The sequence below is a fragment of the Dunckerocampus dactyliophorus genome, chromosome 3, assembly GCF_027744805.1.
Source record: "Dunckerocampus dactyliophorus isolate RoL2022-P2 chromosome 3, RoL_Ddac_1.1, whole genome shotgun sequence".
NCBI lineage: Eukaryota > Metazoa > Chordata > Actinopteri > Syngnathiformes > Syngnathidae > Dunckerocampus > Dunckerocampus dactyliophorus.
In genome coordinates, this window is record NC_072821.1 from 22,684,199 (window position 1) to 22,701,622 (window position 17,424).

At 40.6% G+C, this 17,424-nt stretch overlaps 1 protein-coding gene across 1 annotated transcript in view; it reads left to right on the forward strand.

Moving 5' to 3' along the window:
- LOC129178161 (protein kinase C-binding protein NELL1-like) overlaps window positions 1-16,491 on the forward strand; it is a 288,999-nt gene extending 272,508 nt beyond the window's left edge. Inside the window, exons 17-20 of the mRNA XM_054770107.1 lie at window positions 274-467; window positions 7,765-7,941; window positions 8,272-8,496; window positions 13,784-16,491. Coding sequence (XP_054626082.1) covers window positions 274-467; window positions 7,765-7,941; window positions 8,272-8,496; window positions 13,784-13,834 — 647 coding nt within the window. The 3' untranslated portion in view covers window positions 13,835-16,491. The remainder of the gene's footprint in view (window positions 1-273; window positions 468-7,764; window positions 7,942-8,271; window positions 8,497-13,783) is intronic.
- The last annotated feature ends 933 nt before the right edge of the window (window positions 16,492-17,424 follow it).

A 17,424-nucleotide genomic window follows, 5' to 3' on the forward strand; every position in this document is an offset into this window, starting at 1 on the left:
AAACCTTGGATTGGTCGCCAGCCAATCTCAGGGCACATTTACACGAACTTTTCCCACTCGCATTTACACCTTTAGAGTCTCTAATAAGCTAACATGCACGTTTTTGGACTGTAGGAGGAAACTGGAGACAACCATGCCAACCACATGCATCAATATGCCATCCCATAGATACACAGTCAATGATAATTGATTTACATACATCTTCTACATTTGTATAATAACATTCATGCATACTGTATGGGTCAATGCTCTTGCTTTCTGTCTGCTTTGTAGATGTCGATGAGTGCAGTTTGCAGACACACACCTGCTGGAATGACAGTGTGTGTGTGAATCTACCAGGAGGCTACGACTGTGTGTGCACATCAGGTCCAGGATGCACTGGGGACTGTCCACAGGAAGAAGGCATCAGAAGGAACAGAGAAGACTGGAAACCCGGCTTTGACCTATGCACTATTTGCTCCTGCAAGGTACCATGTCCAGATGCATTCATTTTGTCATTGGCATCTGATACAGTCTTATGTCTGGACTCCTGAATCTGATATGACTTTAAAACACTATTAACAACCTCCTAATTTAACGTTTGAATTAACAGCAGGCTATTATGATCATTTACGATGCTGTACATTTACCTAGACTTTTGCCTGGTATTTAAATGAAGTTTGCGTTGCCAGTACTACTGTCAATACAACGGAATTAAAGTGAATTGAATGTACAGCGGAACCTCTGGTTTCGTCATTAATCCGTTCCAAAAGGTCAGACAAAAACCAAAACATACGAAAAACAATTTTCCCATAATAATGTAAATCCAATTAATCCGTTCCAGACACCCAAAAATATCAACACATAACACTTTTTGCAAAGAAAAATTATAGTTTTACATGTAGAAAACAATGCAAAATACATATAAATGTTGAATTAAATGCATAAATGAACATTTAACATCACTTTTGCCGTTATTAAAGACTATTGTTGGTGAACACAGTGATAAGTGGAGGGAGGAGTGGAAGGGCCGAAAGAGCCACGGATTCTGTTTCACTCTAGTTCGTTACAAACTTGACTTTAAAGAGTGGACAGTTAGAGCTGTATACTTGCTAACTCAAACTTTACTGTAAACTTCAGCAGCGGGTGTAATCATCATTACACACACAGGCTCAGCTCACTTTCTGTAATGTGTCTCCCTTAAACCGTTCCCTCTGCGACCTGTGTTAAAGGTTCCTACCTCTAAAGAACCACTATCCACCTATAAAGGTTATTTTTTCTGATGATGATCACACAATGTACAAAGTTTTCAAATTGTATTAAAAAATAAGAGCAATATATTAGGTTACGGGCTGCACGGTGGTCTAGTGGTTAGCATGTTGGCCAACACAGTAACAGTCTGGAGATCGGGAAGACCTGGGTTCAATTCTCCCTTGGGCATTTCTGTGTGGAGTTTGCATGTTCTCCCCGTGCGTGCGTGGGTTTTTTCTGGGTACTCCGGTTTCCTCCCACATTCCAAAAACATGCATGTCAGGTTAATGGGAAACTCTAAATTGTCCATAGGTATGAATGTGAGTGTGCCCTGCGATTGGCTGGCGACCAGTCCAGGGTGTACCCCGCCTGTCGCCCAAAGTCAGCTGGGATAGGCTCCAGCATGCCCCCGCGACCCTAAAGAGGAGAAGCCGTATAGAAAATGGATGGATGGATATTAGGTTACAGTGCTGGGCTCTTTTCATCCATGAGGAAGCTTGAGGAAAGAGCCCAGAAAGAAAGTACACAGAGTCTATAGCAGTTGCCGCACCCCTCTAGAAAGTGAAAGTCAAGTTTGCGTCGAAGAGATCAAAGATGGCGCCCTCCGTGGCAGACGTCTCTGTGACACTCTCCCGTGTTTTTCTATTTTTTGCTATTTTATTGTTCATTTTGGACATTCAACACACTCACGCAGTACATTACAACAGAGAGACACTTTTGAACATCGGCAGGGTTCACCACGAACTTTCATTTAGCCTCTCAGACTTTGCCTTTCTTCTGCGCCGAGAGAACGCAGCAGCCTGCGGGCCTGGTGAGCTGAATACCCGGCGAGCAAAGCATCCGAGGCGTAAACGAGGCAAGCGAGCCGGCCTGCATGCTAGGCTAAAAGCTAGAGCGACGAGGCCACCGCTACCAAGCCTGCTGCTAGCCAACGTCCGCTCTCTTGAAAACAAGATGGACGAACTACGAGCAAGGATTACAGCTCAACGTGAGATCAGGGAATGCTGTGTCCTCACCTTCACAGAAACCTGGCTGACGGAGGATATACCGGACTCGGCGATCCAGTTGGAATCATTTGCTGCTTACCGGGGAGATCGGACTTTAGCGTCTGGTAAACACAGAGGTGGCGGTGTCTGTGTTTACGTAAACAAACGGTGGTGCACAGACGTACAGACGATGGAAAAGCACTGCTCGCAGGACATTGAGCTTCTGATGGTGAAATGCAGACCTTTTTATTTGCCTCGTGAGTTTAGCGCTGTGTATTTAACTGCTGTTTACATCCCACCACGAGCTAACACTGCTAATGCACTAGGCCTCCTGCATGACATCATTGATAAACACGAGACCAAACACCCAGACGCTGTATTTATTATATCTGGCGATTTCAACCACTGTAACCTCAGGACTGTCCTCCCCAAATATTACCAGCATGTGAGCTTTCCCACAAGGGAAAATAACATCCTGGACCAAGTCTACTGCAACATGAAAGGTGCTTTGAAGGCTGTTCCAAGACCCCACTTTGGTAAGGCTGACCACATCTCTATATTCCTTTATCCAACGTACAGACAACTTCTCAAAAAAGCTCCCCCTGTACGTACAGCAGTTAAAGTGTGGAATGAAGAAACTGATCAAGTACTTCAGGACTGCTTTGGCTGCACAAACTGGGATGTGTTTAAAACTGCAGCGGGGAGGGAAGATTGTACTGTTGATTTGGATGAATATGCTTCTGCTGTTACTGGCTACATTAGCACATGTATAGAGACTGTTACCACCACCAAGTATTACAGAAAATACCCTAACCAAAAACAGTGGATGAACTGTGATGTAAGGGCTAAGCTACGTGCTCGTTCGACTGCATTTGTCATGGGCACCGCTGATGACTACAAAAAGGCCAGATATGACCTGAGGAGGTCCATACGGGAGGCCAAAAGACAGTACAGACAGAAGCTGGAGGGCTACTATTCCACCTCAGACCCTCGGCGCATGTGGGCGGGGCTCCAGCACATCACAGACTATCGACAGCAGAGTAGCGTAGCCACGTCCAGCCATTCCACACTTCCAGATGAGCTGAACGAGTTCTATGCCCGCTTTGACACCCAAACTCCTGATGAGCAGAGAGGGTGGCTGAACCTGGGGAGCACACAGGACTCACCTCTCATGGTGACATCAGCTGATGTGCGCAGGGTTCTAAACAAAACAAACCCACGAAAAGCAGCAGGGCCAGACAACATCTCAGGACGTGCACTTCGGGTTTGCTCATCAGAGCTGGCTGATGTGCTTGCTGACATATTTAACCTGTCGCTTGCACAAGCATCTGTACCGACCTGCTTTAAGTCCACCACCATAGTGCCCGTACCCAAGAAGAGCAACGTGACCTGCTTGAATGACTATCGCCCTATAGCACTCACTCCTATTGTTATGAAGTGCTTTGAAAGATTAGTCATGACCCACATCAAAAAGAGCATCCCGGCGGCAACTGTGGACCCTCTACAGTTTGCATATCGCCAGAACCGGTCCACGGATGATGCAGTCAACACTGCCATCCACACAGCCCTTTCTCACCTACAGGGCCAGGACACATACGTCAGAATGCTATTTATAGACTATAGCTCTGCTTTTAATACAGTCTGCCCCCACAAACTCACAAATAAGCTCCTCACACTTGGCCTGTCTCCCTCCCTCTGTAACTGGGTGTTTAACTTTCTCACAGGCAGACCCCAGTCAGTCAGAGTCCACAACCATACATCCAGCTCAAGAATTGTGAGCACTGGGACCCCACAGGGGTGTGTGCTGAGTCCACTCCTCTACACGCTCTTCACCTACGATTGCGTGGCCTCCCAGAACAACACCAGCATCATTAAATTTGCGGATGACACTACAGTCATCGGACTGATCACTGGTGGTGTTGAAACATCATACAGAAGAGAGGTGGCGGACCTCATAGCTTGGTGTCGTGATAACAATCTCCTTCTCAATACAGATAAGACTAAAGAGATGATCATCGACCCAAGAACAAGGGAAAAGGAGCCGCATAGACCCCTGTTTATTGATGAGACTGAGGTGGAGAGGGTGAAAACCTTCAAGTTCCTTGGCACACACATCAGCGAGGACCTCACCTGGTCTCACAACACCCAACAAATTCTGAAGAAGTCCCAAAGGAGACTGTACTTCCTGAGAAGACTGAGGAAATTTGGCATGTCCACCACAATCCTGAGTTGCTTCTACAGATGCACTATCAAAAGTGTCCTTACCGCCTCCATCACTGTTTGGTACGGTAACTGTACAACACGTGATAGGAAGGCACTCCAGCGGGTGATCAAGATCTCACAGAACATTGTTGGGGCAGCCCTCCCCTCACTGCAAGACATTTATAAATCTAGAGTCCTACGAAGAACACACAACCTCATCAAGGACAGCACACATCCACAACACTCATTATTCACACTCCTACCGTCAGGCAGACGCTACAGGAGTTTGAAGTCCAGGACCACAAGGCTGGCAAACAGCTTTTACCCACAGGCCATCAGGCTTATCAACGAAGCACTCGCACACGCCGCACGCAACACACGCGCACACTCATAGCACTTTATTTATTTATTTATTTATTTATTTATTTATTTATTTATTTGTTTATTTGTATTATTTGCTTGTATTAATGTCTCTTCTGTTGTTGTTGCTTAATTTATTGGTATATATGTTTATGTGTTTATGTTTCTTATGTTCTTATTCTTTCTTGTGTTTCCTTTCTTTTCTTGGGAGTATGAACGGAATAAGATTTTCATTGCATAGTATAACTGCTGTTTTACCATGCACATGACAATAAAACTCTTGAATCTGAATCTGAATCTGAATCTGAAGTGAGAGTTGTGTGAGTGTGAGCAATGCATCTATTGTGTGTCTGCCTCTTGTAGTATTTTTCCGTCACTCATATGCAGCTGTCATGCAACTGTGATTGTCCTGTTAGTGTGCGTGTGTCTCAGTGTCAAGAAGGCCTTCTATGTGAAGCTATTAGACTGAAAATACACTGAGCTATTAGACTGAACCTATACGTATAATAATAATAGCTAACACATTCTTCACAGAGACTGAGTAACCAATGCTTGGATGCTTTGTTTTGGTACTCAACTAATTTGTCAGGTGGACTGTTTGGATGTTTGATAACCGATTTTTAGCAATCATTTTCGACGAAAACCGATTCATGCGAAAACCGAGGAGTACGAAAACTGAGGTCACTCTAAATACATTGTGAACAGTAATTGAATGGTTATGAAAAAACACGTGTGGAGATTCTCTGGCATTCTTTATTTTCAGATCTTGTACAATGTGCTGTTTAAATGCAATCCATTCAATGTGCCAACACAATTCATTCAAAAAAACAAAGGAGTCCTCTATGCAGGTCTCCATAGATTTATATTTATCCCATACATACCAGACAGCCAAATCAAACAACCTACAGAAAAAAGAACAACACCTCCAACAGAGTCTATATTGAACCTATGTCATAAATATTCATGTAACATATGTCATCCACAGTAATTATATTCATGAAGATGCTGTAAAAAAGGAAACAAGCAGAACTAATGTTTTGCTGAAAAATCACAACACATTGCTGGCATGCATGCCTTATCTTCCTGGCATTGAGAGCACACCAGAATTGGCAGCAATTCCCCGGCAGGCCCAAGGCCATAAATATAAAGACTAAGGCTATAAGAATTGGCCCCCGTGGTTACTGAAGCAGGACAATATGCATAGATAAAACATTGGCTCTTCGTTACCTTATTAATGGTATGCAGAGAGGTTTTATGTTCCTCGTACATTTTCTAACAGCCTTTTCTTGTAACGTTTTTCATATCCACATTACACTGCCATCCCTTAGCCAGACAGACAGTGCTTTGCTGTTTTGAGTCAAATTAACCATTAAGTTCTCCAAAGCTAGAGTGGGAGAGGCGAGGACATAGTGGATTGATGGACTGATGATGAAATTCTGTCAATACATCTGCATTTCATTATGTATTCCACCTAAGATGATGCATCTCTAAAATATTAGTCACATTCAGGGCTCTTATAAATTGTTTTAGTATTTTTGTGTTAGCATTTTTTTAAGTATCAGTGTGGAAGTCTCTGTATTTGATTTGCTATATTATCTCTTTCTTACTGGGTTTGCCTTCTAGTTGGGCCTGATCCATACAGTAGATGAAGTGAATATAATCATACAGTCACAGGTTTTTATGTGAAAAAAAAATAAGAATGATTACAGGAACATGAAAAATCACCTGTATAGAATAGATTAATCCTTCATTAAGCATAGCTGTCCTCATATTTAACCAATCACACCCAAAGTCATGTTAAATTGTCATCAGTGCATAAATGCCAACAATAAAAGTTATACACATCCTGGTCTAAAACATTGTTACAGGTGGTTCTACCCTCAAACTCTCAAAATATTGTCCCAGGCTATGCTGGAAGGATCTCCCAGATCTCCTTGTAACAGCGCACAGAATCTATGATCCCTCTAGCATTCATTAGCATTCAGTAATGTTTATTTTTAATGATGGTCACAACAGTCGAGTGGCGCAGACCAAACAAGAGCGGACAATTTTGGTGGGAATTTCTCCTTTTCTCGTTTTCTCTCGTTTTTTATGATGTTCATTTTCTCTTCCACGGTGATGGCTTTCCTTTTCTTTGGCACACTGCCACACATAATAAAGTGCAAAAGGTTAACTATATGTAATGTGATCCTTCCTTGGTGGGGCTGCACCAGAACACATTGTATTGGTACACCGCATGCATGGAACTCACGTGAGTGAGGCCAAAATTTTGTTTTTAAATAATTTATGAGAGCACATTTGTAACCATGAAAGGTCGTAACACGGATGTGGCCAAGTGGTTAGCATGTTGGCTTCATTGTTAGGATAGCAAGGATTCAAATCTCCTCTTGCATGCGTGGGTTTTCTCTGGGTACTCCTGCTTTTTACCCACATTCCAAAAACATGCATGTTAGGTTAACTGGAGACTCTGAATTGTCCATATGTGTGAATGTGAGTGTGAATGGTTGTTTGTTTATATCTGTCCTGTGATTGGCTGGTGACCAGTCCAGGGTGTACCCCACCTCTCACCCAAACTCAGCTTGGATAGGCTCCAGCTCACCCGTGACCCTCATAAGGACAATCGGTATAGAAAATGAATTGAAAGTAAATTAACAATGGCCTACAAGAATAACAAACAAAAAGCAGACCCAAGAGTGAACAAATATTGAGATCTGCCATGTGAGTACATTCATATTCACATATTCATAGATAATTATGATTCCATTTGTTTTCCAAATGGATGCATGATTTGTTCACCTTATCTCTAAATTTGATTGAATCTGTATGACTGGTGAGCAACATGGAGTTATACCTACACTTTGTTGTTGAGCCTCAAGGAGTGCACTTTGAATGGCCAGGAGGCAGAAGCTATTTTTGAACCACATGCATCAGTTGTTTTTTTAAGTGAAAGTTCCATCCTCTTGAGCCTGCGACCTCTGTTTTCCAGGATGGGCAGACATACTGTAGAAGGAAACCATGTGACTGTGGAGACCCAGAGGAGGATCTGTTCTGCTGTCCTAGTTGTGACAACAGACCTAGCAGCCAGTGTCTGGACCAGAGTGGTCGCACGCTCTACCGTAGCGGAGCATCCTGGCTGTATGGCTGCCAGCAGTGCCGCTGCATGGTCAGCACACACACACACACACACACACACACACACACACATGTAGAGTGCATAAATTGGCAATAGAAATGAAAGCTGACCTTCATTGTAAATCCCTGAGGGATGCAACAGAATCTCCTCATTAACATGAAGCTCAGAGTTGGTCTTTGTTTAATACCTGGCCCTGGCCTGCTGTGAATGTGTGTTTGTGGAGGGCTGCCATAATAGCTACCTCACTAATTAGAGAAATGACAATACATCAGCATGTGAGGTGTAATTGCAGTACAGCTGTATGCAAAAGTGTATAATGTGGTTTCTGTTTTTTTTTACCTCATTTGTGTGTGTCTCCAGGAGGGGGAGGTGGACTGCTGGCCTCTGGTTTGTCCTGTGCTGATGTGCGAGTACACGGCAGTGGCAGAGGGTGAGTGCTGCCCACGCTGCGTCACAGACCCCTGCTTGGCTGACAACCTGTCCTATGACATCCGGCAAACGTGCCAGGACCCCGCAGGCATTGCTCGGCTCAGTGGGGACACATGGCGGATGCCCAAGTCCCCCTGCACCAGCTGCACGTGTAAAGTAAGACAAAAACACACACACTAAATGCTCTAGTTTGACTGTAATGTTATATTATAAGTTGTCTTTGCAAGTACAATAATCCCTCGTTTTTCACAGCTAATTGGTCCCAGACCTGACCGTGGTAAGTGAATTTCCGCGAAGTAGGATTCGTTATTTGTAAATGGAACATATTCGTAGTTGGCATAGAAAACCTGCTTACGATACGGATTTTAACATTGTTAGAGCTCTCTGGAAATTAAATAACACCCATATAGTCACATTTGCATTTGTATTATCCAATATAGTAGATATAATCAGAGAAAATAATCAATTTGAAACATAAATAACACGTGTGCAGTAAATGTGTTCCGGATGTATGGAGGACAGGAAGTGACGTCAATGGTTCGAGTTCAGTTTTAGTTTGTCGTGGGCTACGGCAACATTAGCCCGTGCAATTATTATCATTATGATTATGATTATTATAATGTTATTATCATTGTGCCTGTTGGAAGATCATTTAAACCTGCAATAACCTGCAATCAAGTCTGGTGCTTGTCTTAAGGAACAATTACTGACACCTAGTCACCAATGTAGAATACGACATTCACAATTTGAATGTGTCTTCTTAATTCCTTGTATTTGTATTTTTGTTCAATTACCCATGTATATGCTTGAAAATGCTTCATTTATGCAAAAAAATGTGTACAATGTTTCAATACAAATTGTGGAACAAATAAGCAGCATTCAATGGCTCTTGGCACTTCGGACATACATTTGATATAAAATACATCCTTTTGTAAGAGTTCAAAATAATTTGCACTGTAGTAGGCCTCACAATTAGCAATTAACAGCAAACTTTAATTACAGAAAAAGTAATTTGCTAAAAATCACACTTTTCTATTTCTGCACTCCAGGCGACACAGAACATTTCTCAGTGTTCTAATTCCTGCCCCACCAATAAAACTGGCGCACATGAATGCATTGACGTCAGCACAGCAGAGAGTTAGACTAATAGCGAAGTTTACTATTATAAAACTGCGAGATGGAAGATGGGAGAAGAGAATGGTTGTGTACAAATTTTGCAACAGAGACACACGCCCAATGTCTCACCTAAATGCACAGACATCAGAGATAACACTAGCTTCAAAGTTTCTAGTACGAGCGAGTAAGTTGTGTTGCCAGCTCATTCCCGGCCAGATGACAGTGTTCAGCACTGTTGCCAACTCCTCAGAAAGAAAAGTAGTTATTGGTTGTCCTAGAAACTGCTGGATGATGTCATCGACTGATTTGCATATTAATTGTATATTATGTTGTAACATTAAAAAAGCGAGTAAAAACTCATTATGTTTATAACTACAAATAAACTTAATTCTTGGTTTGTTGATTTAAAATTGGCCATCACTTCATCACAATAAAAATTTGTAATATTTTATCTCAGCGACCGCCTACCACCTTTTATCTTGCAGTTAGGACTACTTATTTAATTTATCATACAGCTTTCATCATATGTTCTGACACATTAACAGGTATTGGTTAAATGGCCAAGAGCTACTCATTTTTGTAACATTTATTTTTAGAGCTTATTTTAAACCCAAACAAAGCGGATATGCTTGTTTTACCAGAACATTAACAAAATGCTGGTGTCCACAACTCACATTTTGTATTTCAGAATGCATTTCTTTCTACTGTTCTTTCATTATTAACTGAAAACCTGAATGAAAAGCAGGCTTGCGGGCACCTCATGTGGTCGTGGGGGGCTACCTGGTGCCCGCGGGCACCACGTTGGTGACCCCCTGAAAACAATACATGCTTTCACTTTTAAGTGAAATACCAAATAACAGAAAACTCTCCAACGACGCCAAAAAAAGTTGCTACATTTGAGAAGGTTTAAAATGTCGCTAGATTTAGCGACAAAATCGTCAAATTGGCAACACTGGCGTTCAGAGCTGAGATAAGTAAGCACGTGTCTGATAAATTAACAAACCCGCTTATGGAATGTTTCCAAGACATTGAAAGTGCCTGAGTTTTTAAAAAGACTTTTAAAAACTTGAATGTGGCCTACTTGATTTTTTCTGTTCCAGCCTCATGAATATCACCAGCTCATAATGTAGCTTGAAAGCATATTACGATAATTACACTTTGTTAAAATGTGCACTGATCTGTTTGTGTATGTATCAGCCTGATTAAAAAGGTGCATTTTCAGTTACGTAAGTTCATGTGTAGGTATATTCATAGATTTAGTCATTAATTAGATTTTCTTTTTTTAATCGAGTCCCAACTCTAGTAGTAATAGTCAGAGGTCTTCAAATGCCCATCAAAAGAATATACAGTATGTAATATACTTATAGTGTCAGGCCTACTGTAGTACTGTATGCTTAAGGTTAGATATTAACTCCGTATAGATACTTCTGCATCAGTACTTAACAACAGCAGCAACAGCAAAAAGAAGAGTTATTGTTCCAATCAGACAGGACCTGATTGGAACAATAACCTGTACAGTGCCGGAGCTTGAGGACCGGAGTGAATAAAATATTTTATAAAATATTATAAAATATAATATAAACATAATATTAATATAATTAGATATTTAATTTGGTTAAAAAGCATTTATTCATGGCCGCACGGTGATCTAGTGGTTAGCACGTTGGCCAATACAGGAACAGCCTGGAGATCGGGAAGACCTGGGTTCGATTCTCCCCTGGGCTGTGAGGAGTTTGCATGTTCTCCCCGTGTGCGCGTGGGTTTTCTCCGGGTACTCCGGCTTCCTCCCACATTCCCAAAAACATGCATGTTAGGTTAATTGGCAACTCTAAATTGCCCATAGGTATGAATGTGAGTGTGAATGGTTGTTTGTCTATATGTGCCCTGCCATTGGCTGGCGACCAGTCCAGGGTGTACCCCGCCTGTCGCCCGTCGCCCGAAGTCAGCTGGGATAGGCTCCAGCATGCCCCCGCGACCCTAATGAGGATGAAGCGGTATAGAAAATGGATGGATGGCATTTATTCATTATCTTTCAATTTTTACTCTGTGTATCTTTTTAAAAATGTAACTATAAGCGCTAAGGATATATAGGCACTGAAGGATATGTATCACGATACTTGAGTCACAATACGATACAGTATTGTGATTTTGTTGACATACTGCAATAGCCTACATATTTAAGTGAGAAATGTAAAATGCAGTTGAAAATACAAGTTGTATATACTGTATGTACATCACATGAGAGGGATACTTCATTGAACAAAATGAGTCATTCAAATGATCCATTTCCAATTTAGGGCAATTGTCCAGTAAAAGTGTGTGAAGTTTCTTACCACTTAAAATGTCAGAATACACTTCAGAGTTGTGTCCCTGAACAAAAATGTGTGTCATTGTTTGAGCACTCCACTGAACAGATGTGAAAATGAAATTATACGCAGTCGCTACATCATGGTTCGAGCATCGCTACCTCAGTCTATCGTGGTTTTTCACAAATTAATTAATTAGTTAATTATCGCTGTTTTGTGGTTGACTATGGCCTATTATTAGTCAAAAAACATTGAAAGACAAGTAGTAGTATGTAGTATTCAGTAATGTTACATTGATGAGACATGACAGTAGATTAGATTACCTTCACACTGCAAGAAGTCAGCCATGGCATGTCCGACATGTAGAGTGAAAAGAAGTTCTCCCATTTTGTGTGGAAGTGTTGGCTTCTTACATTGTCTTTGTTTCCCACTCCGTTTGAAACCCTTTCTTAAGTTAGCTCCGTTGCATGCTATGTTTATATTTATGCTATGCTATGTTTGTGTCCCTGCAGTGATGCCGTAGCCTGCGCATTACAGTTGTCAACAAAGAATAATAGGAGCGTAAAGGTGACTATCAGGGTGTTATTTTATGTCAACAGGGATCAAGTAATGGTAAAAAAAAACATATTTAGAAAGTCATAAACAGGTTTTCTATGCTCTAACTATGAAAATATCAAATGTATTAATATTGAATCCTACTTTGTGGAAATTCACTTATCGCTGTCGCGTCTGTTGTATTTTTCTCTCTATAGAATCATATTGCTAGCTGCTTAATCTCCGCTTTAACTCTGTTCCAGCTAGACTTCTGTTAAAGTGTATGAAGCACTTATTCTTGTTTTGTTTTGCAACGTTATATTCAAGCTGTCTTAGCGGTTAGCATGGCTTCTCTATCTCCTCCTGCTATCTCTTACTTGGTATGTGTGTGTGACCTATTTAATGTAACCATTCCTCATCCGACAGTGATAATAATACTTGTAAGAAATGCTTATTATTATTACTGTATTTATTATTTATTTGCCACCATAGAGGCGAGGATTAATAATTTAAAAGCGCCACCGCACAGTGGAAGGACATACTTTAACAGCGCTACCTTGATGCTACATTACATTGATGACAGACTGTAGATTGTTGCAGCTTGTCACTCTCAATCTTTACAATCAAAAACATGACTTTTTTAAAAATAATAACAAAAATATTAAGATCCGTAATAAAAACTCACTTACAGTATATGGTATAAAAGATACTAACAATACTCTCATTTATCACAGTTAATTGGTTCTAGATCCGACCATGATAAGTGAATTTCTCCTAAGAAGGATTCCTTATTCTTAACTGAATATTTTCATAGTTAGAGCATATCAAATCTGTTGATGACCTTCTAAATACGTTTTTTAACATTATTAGAGACCTCTAGACATGAAATAACACCCCTAAAGACACCTTTACACAAACACACCGGATTATTGACCGTAACCCGAATATCGACTGCATGTAAACATAGCCATAGCTATTTTGACTGACATACTACCGGTACTCAGATTATGTATACAACTGTTGAGGTATGTGTAATTCTCTTTATTGCCATATTGCATTGTGAATTATTGAATGACATCAACTACTTCGATGACCTGTAAACTTTGAAACTGTGAATGTGAAATACTATTCAATTAGTATTTAGTATAGTAGTTTCAAAGTTTACCGGTAAGATTTTATTTACAGTATGTTTTATGTCTTATAGTAAGAGGTACATCATGTCGACTTGTAACATGCACGCTGAAAAAGTGCGTGCACCCCATACTCACATTTATGAATATAGTTAATATATCTTTTCTATATTTATATTAGGAGATAGATTTTTGGGACTTGGTCATTTTTAAAGTAACTCGCAGACTGACAAATTGTGAGCACTCCTGCTTTAAACTATATGTTTATTCATATTCATTGTCACTGCTGCATTACATTTTTGATATGTAACACTGTAATGTATCTTCCTCCTTGTGCTCTCATGCCACATCACACAGAATGGAAACGTTTGCTGTTCGATGGATCTCGACTGTCTTGAAAACAACTGAAGAACTGCTTCTTCTCATCCTTTTCTTTCGCCTCGTTTCCTTCTCTCGCCACAGGGCTGGAGCGCCCTCTTTTCCGTTAGACAATGGAGTCCTTTGATTTTTTTGACAGACTCTTGCACACTCTTGTGCATGTCATTGTGTGCACAGAAAATACAAACACACACTCGTTGAGATGTCGATGTTTTTCCCCAGTAACGATTGACAGGATGTGACTGTACGTGGCTCAGAAGGTGCCTAAGTTACTCCCACTACTCAATTGTGTGTCTTTGTTTTGGATATTTTCATTTAAGCTCTAAACCACATGCTTGATTTATAGCCTTTTAAGAGCTTGGTAATGAGGTCAAGGAAGAGCCATATAGAATGTTATCATCAACATGCTCGATGTAATGCATCTTCTTATGCAGCTTTTCCAAAAGGAGCATTCATTCACTTTCACTTGCTAACAAAAATGACTTCACTTGTGCAACTCACCAGTTTAGATCAGTGCAGAAATTGGACATCCAAATCGTGTGCTTAAAATTAAAGATGCTGTATGTAAGCATTCAAGTTTAAAACACATAACATGATGGGGATATTAGGATTGTTTGGATATGAATAGAAGGCTGTCAAATAATTATTCCACACTGTGTTACAGCAATATCTACCGAAGTTAACCCACTGACCTCTGCCCAACCGTGCAATACCACTTTTTTACCTCAGGAGGCAATAGTGACTCACTGTAGCAAGTCAGCCTCAGTTCAAGGATGGAGACAATAACTAAACCCAAATCTATGAAGAAATCCAACAGAGCAATCAACATTGTTTGCTATTGACAAAAAAAAACTGTCATTTCAAAAATAGTGGTGTTAATTTTTTTTAAAATTTTCCTAAAGCTACATTATGATCACGTGCTAAAATCTGAGCTATGCAAGTGACAGAAGAAACTATACCGATCACAAGATACGATTAGTTTTAGCCAACTTTATCACATCGTGTTTTTTTTTTCTTTGAGCTTATTATGGGATGGATTTTAGAATGTTCTTCTTACGTAAACCTTAGGTATAGCACCTTTTATTTGCAATGTGTGTATATATGTGTCATAATGTTGCTGTGACACCTCAAATTTAATGTTTTTTTTTCTCACAATAATTGACAGTTACACATGCACAATGAAAATCTACTTGATTAAAGCTTTCTCCAGCCTAATGTCCATTTGAGGAGTATTATAGGGTACATTGTTCAATGGCATCACAGCAGGGATGTAGTTGTCGTCTGTCCCTACTGAGCTTTTAACATTATTGTCTGTAATGCTTCGTTTAGCCTCTGATAAAGCTGATGTCCAGCATGTGTGGCAGCAGTGTGATGATGCGCTACAGCATTTTGTAGGCCAGGCAAGCAAGCAGTGCTGGTGTACATTGATAAACTGGTGGACTTTATGGAGGGTCAGTTGCCTCTGTCATGTCCCCTGGCTGCTCAGCTCTGCACTGTATTGCACACATGTGACAGGGAGACATTCAAAAAGGGAAGGGGGAAGATTTGGTATAATTAAAGCCCCGGTCGTCTGGATTTGAGTATGCCAGGAGGTCACGGTGTCCAATTTGTTTACAGACGGTCAGACTCATTAAGACAGAAAATGTCAGTGGTCTTTCTGCTGTACTTCAGATGTTAACACCCCAGATTCACTCCTGTCCTCTCCTCCATCATACTAATGTTTGTCTAGAGAGGACGTACGTGTCCCTTTAGTGTCGCATCGATCACACTTTGAGTCCATCACTGTCAGTGATGCATTTTTTTCACCACAAGAAGTGAGATGGATTTCCAACATAGTGTCCACATTTTTGTGTTAGCACAGACCCTGGAATGAAATCTTTGTCACATTCTGTTGGATACTGCCATAAAACATCTGGTTTGCCGGGGTCACCTTTTGGTCACATGACAAAGTTATTCAGTACACTTGTCAGTAAAAGTGATACAACGGTAAACACTTAGAACTGGTAGCAGTGGCAGTCATTTGTTACCGGCCACAACCTCAGGTAGACTTGCACAATCTAATGAGCTTCAATACAGTGGTCAGTCTTGATTGACTCGGAGTGAGTCAGTGAGGTAATCATTTAACAATATGCTTATTATAAAACATTTCACCCTACAGTCCTAGGGCCCACTTAGCTACGATAGTTACATAATATAGTTACATCTCTGATTATGTCACGTATTACACAATAATGATAACAATGACTCACTCATTCACATTCTATCGCTTAGAGCTGGAGCTTATCCCAGCAGACTTTGGTCATGAGGTGGGTTACACTCTGCATTGGTCATCAGTCAGTCACAGGGTAGATCTCATTAGATTATCTGTGTAGATTCTCAGTCATCTCGGTCATGGTAATGGTTTAATTTGTTTTGAACATGCATACAAGTTACATTGTAATACATCACATAGTGCAATTCACAGTTCTACACGTCCAAAAAGGAATAGGGAGAAGTTATTTAATCCTACCTCCCCCTCCGTTTCACATCAATTGCAATACATTTGTTCACATGCTGTATTCCAAATGTACTCTTTACCAGTTTTAAATTCATGGGAAAATGGTAAGGTGATATAACAATGTGGTAAAAATGGGAGTCAAAGTTGTATCGAGGAAAAGGCTTCTTGAGACGTCATCTGTACTTCTGTGAAGAAGGTGTCGGACGTTTCGCTCCTCATCCGAAGAGCTTCGTCAGCAAACTAATAAGTGTACAGTATTTAAATACTGTATTTAAGGCCTAAGCTACCAGCACTTATTAGTTCGCTGACGAAGCTCTTCGGATGAGGAGCGAAACGTCCGACACCTTCTTCACAGAAGTACAGATGACGTCTCAAGAAGCCTTTTCCTCGATAGACAACTCCTGTACGACTGAGAGCCTACACAGACGAGTCAAAGTTGTAGTCACTGTAAATAAATTACATAACAGTCATGATAAATAATAAATATTAGGGCTTTCAAAAATAGCGCGTTAATGGTGGTAACTGATTTATTTAAATAATTACGTAAAATGTTTTTGCGTAATTAACGCATACGCCTCATGGCAAGCCACTGCTCTCTGTTATGACGACAGACGGCGGCACAGTGTAGGCCCCCACAGAGTCTGACACTCTTTTATAACTTTATTCTGACGTGACCACATCAACAGCAGTGCAATTTCAACACCATATATGTATCTCCAACTCCAAACAAACACGTATTTAGTCCATTCGTCATTGCAACGACACTTTGTGTGACACATTGTCACGAGACAGACCGAGAGATGCATGAGCAAAAATGCAAAGGAAAACAATAAGGGGATATTCTTATCACTCACTTTTTAACTCTTAATGCAGAAGTACAATTTGCCTCATTTATGTATGCTCGGAAATCCCAGAAAATTCACTCAAAATGTGAACTCAACTTAAATGACGTGGTGTCTTTGAATGCAACTCCTCATTGCTCATAATAACACAGTTAAAGTCAGATTCAAATAGTCTGTGATGAAAGAAACCGGTGTCAGGTAAATAGATTTTCAGACATGTGTGCCATCTCTTAACTTGATTTAAATTTTCAGTTAATTTGGCCCTTTTAATACATACTAAT